Here is a 9,975-nt window from a genome sequence, read left to right on the forward strand (position 1 = left end):
TCGATAATATATATATATATGTATATATATATACGTGTAATGAACTTTATGTAATCCAATAGACGGAATTTGCGAGCGAGTTAAGAAAAGTCTGCAAAGTATGTGGGGACTCCTAGATAAATAATTAGGTACGGTAGATTGAAGTAGCCTTTGATAGGTGCACAGCCATGGCCATGGGGAAGGCCAAGGGGCTGCGTTACCGTGCCTTGCCGCCACGGGGCGTCGGTGGCACGCGTACAACGCATCGGTTGGGTATCTGGACTGAACTTCTTTCTACCTGTTTCATCTCCATCCACCGTGCGGCCTCCTGAGTCGCGTTAAACTCGACGAATGCAAAACCTCGCGAAGCACCTATACAGAGCAAATACACACATATCCAAAGTTAATCCACGTTTTGCCTGGGTGTCTCTACTCTGAGAGGGCAGGCAATCACAGCACCAACCATTGACAGACTGAGTTTCGAACGAAGTACTTTCTTCGCTTCGTTGCTTGCTTTCATTTCCATTTGCCTAAAGCTCAGCAGAATGAATTCTATTCGGGTGAGAGATGATTTTTGCTTTTCGTAAAATATCTTTACGCGAACTTTAGTTTTTACTTTTAATGCCAGACCTTACCGGTCTTTTGAGCTTCCTCTTTTCTTTTTTTCATTAAAAGAAACGATAGTACAAGAAATTTCAGAGAGAACCCACCCCCCACTCTTCCAAAAATTTCTATCTTGCATATATTTTCGTTGGTAATTGTAAATGACATTGGAAAAAGATTTCATACTCCACACAGCCATAAAGTTTGTCAAATATATTATTTTGAGAATAGAACAGTTATGTAGAATTGGTTGGTAGACTCATGTTCCAATTATTCTAGGTAAGATTTAGGGATTCTCAGAAATATATTTTACACCACTCTTGTAAGATGAATAATGATGATTTGATTTTCCTCAAAATATTCTTCCTATGTAACAAGTTATATTCTTGTTACAAACTTACCTTATTCCAAGAGTAGAAAATTAATTAATGATTTATACTTAATTGATCACGATTATATTCGTTATTCTGCATCAAAAATTTTGGGGTATGCATGATTGGTACCGATACAATGCTAATTTAATTGTTTGTACAATGTAAAAAAAATTGTTTGAAATCTCTTTTAATTACTGATTAAGTAACAGAAAAATATATTTCGTATTATTAGAAATGTCAAACAATTTTTTTTTCTTTTTTAAATGATCATTAAAAATGCAACAATAACTTAGGCTACATAAATCTAATGCAACCTGCTGAGGTAAAAAGCGATTCACTAATTCGCACATTAGGTTTAGGGGAAGTTAAGTTGCAAAAATAATGATAATTACCTGTATCCTTTTTACGAATCAGCCTGATGTCCTTGGGCATGAGACCACAGTTGAGGATGTCTTGCCGCACCTGTGATACACACATCATAATGATAACAGTGATGTATGCTTGCAAATGCTGGCTCACTAGTGGCCAATTATGTTGGGCCACTAAGTTGACAACCTACGTCATTTTCTGTAATATGCTGAGCAAGCCCGCGAATCATTATGGTGTTGTTTGGAGATTGAGATTTGTAGTGGATGCCTTCCATGGACGAACCATAAGTACGTCCATGGTCATGCTCAAAGTCCATACTTTCTCGGCTATGATCGTCATCGCGATCCCGATCTCTTTCTTCCCGTTTTCCTCTACGATCTCGATCTCTGTCCCTATCTCTATCTCTCCTAGAACGGTCTCTATCTCTGTCGCGCTCACGGTCACGATCTCTGTCTCTTTCTGCAGAATCTCTGTCTCTTTGCCTTCCATAACGATCTTCTCTGTCTCTGTAGCTACGGTCTCTATCATCTCTGCTCCTATCCCTCCTGTCTCTTGACCGGTCTCTTTCACGGTCTCTATCCCGACCACGATGGTTCCTATATTCTGGGCTACGATGGTCTCTATCACGGTGATCATTGTCACGATGTTCTCCGTAATCTGGTGACCTGCTGCTTCCATAATCATTGCGATAATCATAGTCTGAATTATGCCCTCTCCTCTCAGGCCCATAACCCGGCTCCCACGGGTCAATGTTATTACTGTACATGTTGTCCATGCATTTAAGTTATTTCTGGAACAATTAGAGCTTTACTTATTTCATTTGTAATTATTTTCTGAATCAAAAATACAGAGCATCACAAATTTAATTAATTAATTCATTACTTGGCAATTTAGAAAGCTAAGAGTAACCAATTAAGTTAGAAATGGCTGCCAATAAGCATTTAAAATTAAGTTACAACAGTGAGATAAGCACATTATTAAATTAACACAAATTAATTATATTACATACAATTGATTATCTGTATTTACAAATATAAATTCGTAAATTTTATTTGGAAACAACTATAGTTTGAAAAGTACGTTTCTGATGAAACAACGCATTTATTCAAACGTTTAAAATTTGCGTGACAGATTTCCTTTAAAATTCGTTAACATAATTTAAAAGTCCGCAAACGTTGTAGCAGGAACACGCATTTTATTAATATTATTACGAAGGAAAAAATTAAATAACGAAGAATTGTTAAAATAAAATAAAAAATCATACAATGTAAAAAGATTGAACGATCCGCAAAGGAGAACGATACATCGTGGCGTTGATTAAAAATCGTTGCTCAATGCTATCGCTAATTCTTTTAGAATACACTAAATTTTTAATCAAATGATTTCTATGTTGAAGTACATTTGTATGAATATGATTTTTACTTACTTTACTTGTTATTCGTGAAAACTGACGAGAATTAGCGTGATGCGTACAATGGCGTGGTTGCGCCTCTCGTTCCTCCCATACAATATGGCGTCCCGTGTGGAGGACGGACCCATTACGTGGTCTAAGACGTATCGTACTATCTAGAAATATTTTCTAGATGGCGCTTTAATCTGTTCGATGTCATAAAATTCCAACTTTAAAACTGATAAATTTTTCTTATATTTATTTTAACAAAGTTCAGGTCACATAATTTTCGTTTTATAAACCTGTCCCTTTTATATTGCATATGTTTGTTATAAAAGCATTACGTTCATTAAAATTACAGTTGTGCTTTCAGTCTATGAATTGGTTCAAAAGTTACAGCAGTTTTCATGAAAATACTGTGCAGCGAAACAAAGACAAGGATATTTTTCATAAGCAAAAAAGTATTACTATAAGATTCTGTAGCTTCATAAAAGGCAGAAATGTATATATTTGAAATTATAATTTTACAACAACAGTGTATGATTGAATGCAAATTCAAATTTTCCGGAAGGGAACGCTTTAAAAAAAAGAACGCAAGATGGCGTCGTAACGCTAATATTTCCCGCGTTGAGACGTTGAAATTGAAACAATTAGAGCGTGTAATAAGTCGTCGCGTGTGATTAAATAAATCCGAGCTTCCCTTTATGTGTTAAATTCGATTATTATTTTTGACGATGAACAAATGTTTAGTGAAAAATATATCGACGAAGTAACAGTGTTCATTGTTGCCTTTGTTCTTTTTTTCCCAGCGTGGACAGTTAATTTAAAGTTCGATCGTTTGTTCTGTTCATTGTTATAATGACGTATTATATTTTATAGAAATTAGTTTCTTACATATGTACGTTGAGTATTGCTGAATTCTTAGAAAAAGTTTTAATTTTTTAATTCGTTAAATTTTACTATTAAAATTAATGATCGCGTAAAATACATCGTCGATAATGTGTCATTATGTTAAAATACAATTGTGCTTCAGAATTTTTGACAATCGTCTTTATTGGATAGACGTAGAAAGGTGTGTATAAAATGTTTCTTTAATTTAAGTACAAATATTAAAGATTGTAACGAATAATCGTTATGCAGAGTACGTAGCGCAGATAACCCTTTAAAATATAACCTCAAAATGTACATTAAAAAACTTCAGGATCAATGTAAATAATTAAAGTTTATTATTGTTACAGACAATCAAAGAAAAAGTGAAAAAGTGTCGAAGTTGTCAACCTGTCCACTATAGAATTAGAGACGATTTTATTCACAAGGATATGCGTCACGTATTTGTGTTCGGTAAGTACGTAAACTAAATAAATAAAATACATTTAATATATTTGTCATAAAGTAAACGAAATTTAAGCATAAATTGTTTCCTCTTCTAATAAAAAAAAAAATCAGCTTTTTGTCATTGAAACGACAGTATTTTGAATAAAAATTCATCGATAGTGACGTTATCCTTGATCGTTCGAAAAACAAAAAGAAGGATCCACAATGAATCGATTCATTTTTGCGATGACAAGTTCCAATTCCTTCTACTCATCGTTATACGAAGCGTATGTTAAATAGGTTGCGTAGATTAACATTTCCACATATGGAACATGCGTCAGTTAGATTCGTACAATTTATTCGAAATATGAAGGTGAACATTTTCATAGTAAATAATTTTTCTACGTATAGGTAGAATTTTCGTACAACGTGCGGCATATAACAAGTGTCTGTGAAAGGGGTTAAGCCTGAGCAATTGGGGTCGGTCTCCGCCCACATCGTACCTATTCGAATCGTGTGATTTCGTCGAAATTCGGTTTTCCTCGGTCTCGTTGGTGGTTGTCGGTGGTCTGGTTGTGCGCATCAGTGCCGGATAAAGGGTACCTCGACCCTTTTGCATCCCATAAATTCAGCTAACCGCTGCAGCTATGCTCAGCATCGCTAAATTAGTATAAAAATTCCATTTTTCATCGTTTATAATAGGAAAAGCAAATAGAAAAATCTAGCGATCATTTTTTTCATTGTCTACGGATAAAACTAGCAGACATTGTAATCGTATATATTATTAGGATCTTTGAATTTGTCGATATTCTAATCGGTACACTTGGTACAGAGTATACTTATCGATTGAAAAACTAAACCTGTGAAAGGGAAATAAAAAATAATACGCAAAGGGCAGCAACGCGTCTGATAGGGTAACGATCGCTCAGGTGTTTTCATTGAAAGTCAGGGTGGCTTTTCAATTTCGTCACGGTTCGCGGGAGGCCGTCGTAAACGGCTTATCAGAGATGCGATAACACCGTGCGACCGATAGTAAATCAAGAAGCATGGCTCTGTTTGCACGGGGTTGTCCTGACCCCACATACGAATCCCGGGGTTACTCCATCGCTTGTGTGTACGGCGTGGCGGTGTAGGCAGCCGCGTTGCAGCCTGTCGTGTTTGCTCGCCACTGTAGAGGTCGCTAGCTTTACCTGGGGACGCGTTCATTCTGAAGAGCGAGGGAGATAGATGGAGCACGTTGGACGAAGAGAGAAGCAACCTCTCGTAGCGTGCACTCGTGAGAGAGAAGCGTGTGAGAGGCAAACGGGACGCGAATGGAAGACGAGAAAACGTGCGAGTAAAAAAGCGAGAAGGAGGGAAAGTCTGCAGAACAGAGACAACCGATTAGTTGCAGTAAGCGAAGAAAGAGAGAGAGGGGCGAAAGGAGAAGATGCTAGGAAATGAGATTGAAAACAACGCGGGAGGAACGAAAGAGAGAAATAGTAGAAGAAAAGATAAAGGACGGCGAGTCATGGTGGGGGGAGTGAAGGGTTGGGAAAGATAACAAACGGAGAAGAAAGGAGACAGAGAGACAGGGGGTTTGGAAAGGGGTTTTGAAATAACAAGAGAAACGGAAGAGAAAGAGAGGAAAATAATGGAGTGAGAGAGGAAAGGGGATGTTCGGGGGAGAGATGAAGAAATGCAAATTGCGAGAAGGGGGTGCGACAGAGGGTAGTAGCGGGAGAAAGCGAAATAGAGCCTATAGATGGAGATGGAAGTAAAGCTTCTGTGCGCAACCGGTACGACGCAGACAGCTCGTCTATATACTTGGTTCAACGACCACCGCCCTAGTATCATCCAACCCCGAAGTACCGGGCGGCTCGGTGGTCGCGCTGGATACTAGACGAGGGGATGGCGAGGGATGAAACGAAGGTACGGTGCTTGCAGGGGGGCGTCGGTGGGAGGGGGGTGGCTGGCAAAGGGACGGTGTGGAGGGGGAATAGCCGAGGTGGTGTTGAGCGGAACGGCCCACGGGCCAGTTCCGTCTCGAGTCCAGGAGTAGAAGAGCTTCTGGCCGCTTGTCTGCTCCCTTCTTTCGCTATAGTTTCATTTCTTTCCGTTTTAGTTCATTCTTCAGTTCCGATTGATTGACACGTTGTACACATACATACAATAATATACATACACATAGTACATGTATAACAATATATAAAAAGAAAAGAAAGAAAGGTCGGGCGCGACACGTTACACAGCCACACACAAGCACACGCACACGCACACGTACACGGTGGTATATGCGTGCTTCGCGTATACGTACACGTACGTGATCACGGTTACTCCCGTCAACACACACTCGTACACGTATAACAGGCACATAGAGAGACACGTATACATGTACGCGTAGAAGAGCGTGTGCGAGCGCGTATACTGGACGTCGTTTTAAATTCGAAATACGTTTTTTGACAAGAAAGAAAGAAAGAAAGAAAGAAAGAAAGAAAAACGAAAAGAAAAGGAAAGGAAAAGAAAGAGCATATACGTACGCGATATAAAAAATTAAACGGTTGAGATTGGTTCGTTGTGTGATCGACGGAGTAGCACGTTCGATAAACAAGTTGCATCGGCTCTCCCGTTTGTTGTATGTTCCGATGCACGGACACACCCGCGATCAGCTAGCGTATCTTTAGGTCCGTATACTGGCCAGGTGTACCAGGCCGCGTAGAGTACCTGCGTCTTCTTCTGTCCATCCGATGCGCGTGCAACAAGCCCGCGGGTTGCTTGAGTTTTAGGAAACGTAATTCTCGCATTCAGGTACGTGAATCACATGTTTACTATTGTGTGGTCCGTGGAAGCCTGTGGCTTCCGCAATATTTTACTCGTTTCGAGATCGTGTTCCACGAAGCCCCTCTTTCGATGATAATCATCGAAACGGGGGTGGCTGTGGAAATAAACCCTTGGACGAGATTACCGTTTCATCCGATTTTAGCGGAATTTTTTATGGCAACGTAAATTAACCTTTATTTGAGTCTCGTTCGAGGGTCTCGTTACCATTTAATTAAATGTAAGACCATCTCTTTGTCAGATTATGCATGCACTTTTTATTCCTTTCTATTTTGTAGCAAATTTACGTGTCTATTTTGTTCGTACATCTCGTCGATATCGTCGTAAAAGTACGAGTCTGCCGGTATTTACACAGTCGTTAAATCAGGGGGGAATACGCGAACATGTGTTTGTTAGAGATCGTTTTGGCGTTTAAATCGTACACATTCCGGGAAGTACGTACAGTAAAAGAGTTGTGCGGCGCGTGCATGCGAACGGAAGATTGTAACAACCCTATAAATCAACCCTTTATGATTCGATACGGCGCGTTCGAATCAGTGACTCGCGACGTTGGCATTAGCCGGCTCTTGGTGTAACCACATGATGCATCAATTTTGAAGCGTATACCTGGTCGATCGTTGTTAACCCACGCACAATCCTGTAAACGAAACTTTCCTACGAAAATTGACACGCAGTTCTCGTATTACGCACGGTTGCGTTACATCTCTTATCCTTTTCGAATATACGCATCGATCGGTCACGTTGTAAATATTTTTCGAAACACCTCTTCGAATCCACGAGTCGCTAAAAAAGAAGAAAAAAGGAGTAAGAAATTGAATTATTGAGTGGAAAGTTTGTTTTAAGGAAATTTCTTTCACCTTGTCGATAATTTCATAAAGAAGGTAACGCGCGTTGAAGTGTCGCGAGGATGGTTATCTGCGCGACTTGCCGGCTTTTCGAGCGACCTTTGCCCTGTTCTTACTGGTAGCCAGTTCCAAACCGCCCCTTGTCAGCTGATTGAAATCGATAATGGTGAGCCTCGGCTCGGCGGGTTGTCTGGACAGGGCCTGCACCCTGTCGAGCGGTGCCCCGGGGCTCCGGAACCTGTAGCTCCGGTTCCTGCACCCGCCGACGCCCGTTCCACTTCCAGTTCCGGTCCCAAGCTGGCTCATCCGCGTGCCGCTCATCGATCGGCAACCACCGCTCGCGGCCACCTCTGCCTCCTCTTGGAAGTACCTGCCGATCGTCGGCCTATGTCAATTTAACACGTTCTGGACCTCCGTCGGGATTCCTCGAATCTAACGGAAAGTCACTGCGTCGATGTTTCTTACACGCGTAATGGTTCAGTTTTATCCAAGAGTTTTACTATTATCGATACTTCACTTTTTGAACATTTCCGAAAGCAAAAGTTTGTGAAATGTTTGAAAAGCAAAAATTTTCTTTCGAAAAGAAGAGTACGAATGTAAATAAAATCGTATCGCGCCTGTAGGAATAATCTTTGAATTTCGTAAAAAGAGAATATCGGTAAAATATGAATTTTGCCATTTTAAAGTTCTCCGAAATTTTCGATCGCGGTGCAAAGGGTTAAAAAGTGGAATCAAGATTACTCGTGAATGCTGGCTAGATGTATAGGCGCGGGTTTCCTCGAGTTTTTCGGCCTAGGATCTCTTAGAACGCGATATCTCGGTCGAGATTGTCGCGTCCGTTTGCTAGATGGTTGATCAGGAAGGCCAGCCGGGATGACACCCATCAACTTGTAATATTCCATAAACACACGGGCCAGATTGCGACCTAATCTGTAATCTGTGATTTTTAATTGGATAGTCAAGATCCTCGACTAGTTGTTTCTATAGGCCTACGTTAAACGTCACGTGATAGAGTGGACAGATTTTTCTCTCCTTTTTTTCTTCAAGCAAAGCATCAGCACTGAATTGATCAAGGTATATAAATTATTCAACGGCAGCTTAATTCTCTCTGAAAAACACCGCACGAGGTACAAAGTAAGCGGGGTAGATCAACGGTGGCTTCGCTTGGAATGTTCTTAAGACAGCTTGTCTTCCGAATGATTAATTAACGTCTGCCAAGATTGTGGCAATCTAAAGTTAGTTCGTTACCTACTTCTAAGTGAATCCCTCAGATTGATAGAACTCGACGTTACGGTTCGATCTTGTTGCAAATTCTAAAGATAGACTCGATTTGAAAGTATCAGAAATGGAGAAGAATTTGTTCGCGGAGAACGGTGGTAGATGTTCAAAGGATACAAGCTTCCTCGGTGTAAGGGAATATTCCAGGAGTCGCTTTCCTGTTGTAACCGTACATCGATACCTCGATGCTGTAGCAGTTCACGTGTTCCTTCAGAATAGAGCAGAGATAACGACGTGCTGTACCAGCCTTGTGAGGGTCCTGATTGTACATCGTGTTCCCTATTTCGTAGTCCTCGGCGTGTTGCGCCAGTAGTTTGGGCAACACGATGTGCCTCTCGTACCTGAGAGGCTGGCAGCCATTGGTTAGATATTGTCACATTGCAATTTGAACGATCAAAATTTCTTTACGAACAGGCTATTTATGAAAAAACAAATTTTAAAGCAGCGTGATTTTTATGAACGAGATGGAAATAGAAGTTTCTAGAAACACTGTTAACCCTGTCACTGCGGTGCGCTTGTGACGGTGGTGGATGCAAAGCGACTGCTGATGACTCGACGCTGACGTACAGAGTGAGAATGAGGCACGATTATGTTTTCTGTTTTACGAACTTTGTGACGAATTTTATCACAGCAATTGGGGTTATTTTTTGAAAAGAGCGATGGTAAATTTTCAAAATTGAAAATTTTGGAAAATTAAGAATTGGAACTTGACAATTTCGGAAAATTGGAAATTGAAAGTTTTGGAAAATTAAGGATTAGAAATGAAAAATTTCGGAAAATTGGAAATTGAAAGTTTTGGACAATTAAGAATTAGAAGTGAAAAATTTCGGAAAATTGGAAATTGAAAATTTTGGAAAATTAAGAATTGGAAATGAAAAATTTCGGAGAATTAGAAGTTGAAAGTTTTAGAAAATTAGAAATAAAAAATTTCAGAAACTTAGGAATTAGAAATGAAAACTTTCGGAAACTTAAGAATTAGAAATGAAAAATTTCAGAAACTGAAGAA

The 9,975-nt window shown here is 39.9% G+C and overlaps 2 protein-coding genes across 2 annotated transcripts in view; both read right to left on the reverse strand.

Moving 5' to 3' along the window:
- The window catches only part of LOC108579929 (RNA-binding protein 5-like), a 6,184-nt gene extending 3,354 nt beyond the window's left edge, over nucleotides 1-2,830 (reverse strand). The window contains exons 1-4 of the mRNA XM_017943563.1: nucleotides 2,752-2,830; nucleotides 1,516-2,115; nucleotides 1,349-1,418; nucleotides 278-351 (exon numbers count right to left, since the gene is read on the reverse strand). Of these exons, the coding sequence (XP_017799052.1) occupies nucleotides 278-351; nucleotides 1,349-1,418; nucleotides 1,516-2,100 (729 nt within the window). The 5' untranslated portion in view covers nucleotides 2,101-2,115; nucleotides 2,752-2,830. The remainder of the gene's footprint in view (nucleotides 1-277; nucleotides 352-1,348; nucleotides 1,419-1,515; nucleotides 2,116-2,751) is intronic.
- A 5,598-nt stretch (nucleotides 2,831-8,428) lies between these two features.
- Nucleotides 8,429-9,975, reverse strand: part of LOC108580140 (cytosolic carboxypeptidase 6) — a 3,943-nt gene continuing 2,396 nt past the window's right edge. Inside the window, exons 4-5 of the mRNA XM_017943807.1 lie at nucleotides 9,087-9,310; nucleotides 8,429-8,628 (exon numbers count right to left, since the gene is read on the reverse strand). Of these exons, the coding sequence (XP_017799296.1) occupies nucleotides 8,429-8,628; nucleotides 9,087-9,310 (424 nt within the window). The remainder of the gene's footprint in view (nucleotides 8,629-9,086; nucleotides 9,311-9,975) is intronic.

The sequence above is a fragment of the Habropoda laboriosa genome, unplaced genomic scaffold, assembly GCF_001263275.1.
Source record: "Habropoda laboriosa isolate 0110345459 unplaced genomic scaffold, ASM126327v1 scaffold2, whole genome shotgun sequence".
NCBI classification, from domain to species: Eukaryota; Metazoa; Arthropoda; class Insecta; order Hymenoptera; family Apidae; genus Habropoda; species Habropoda laboriosa.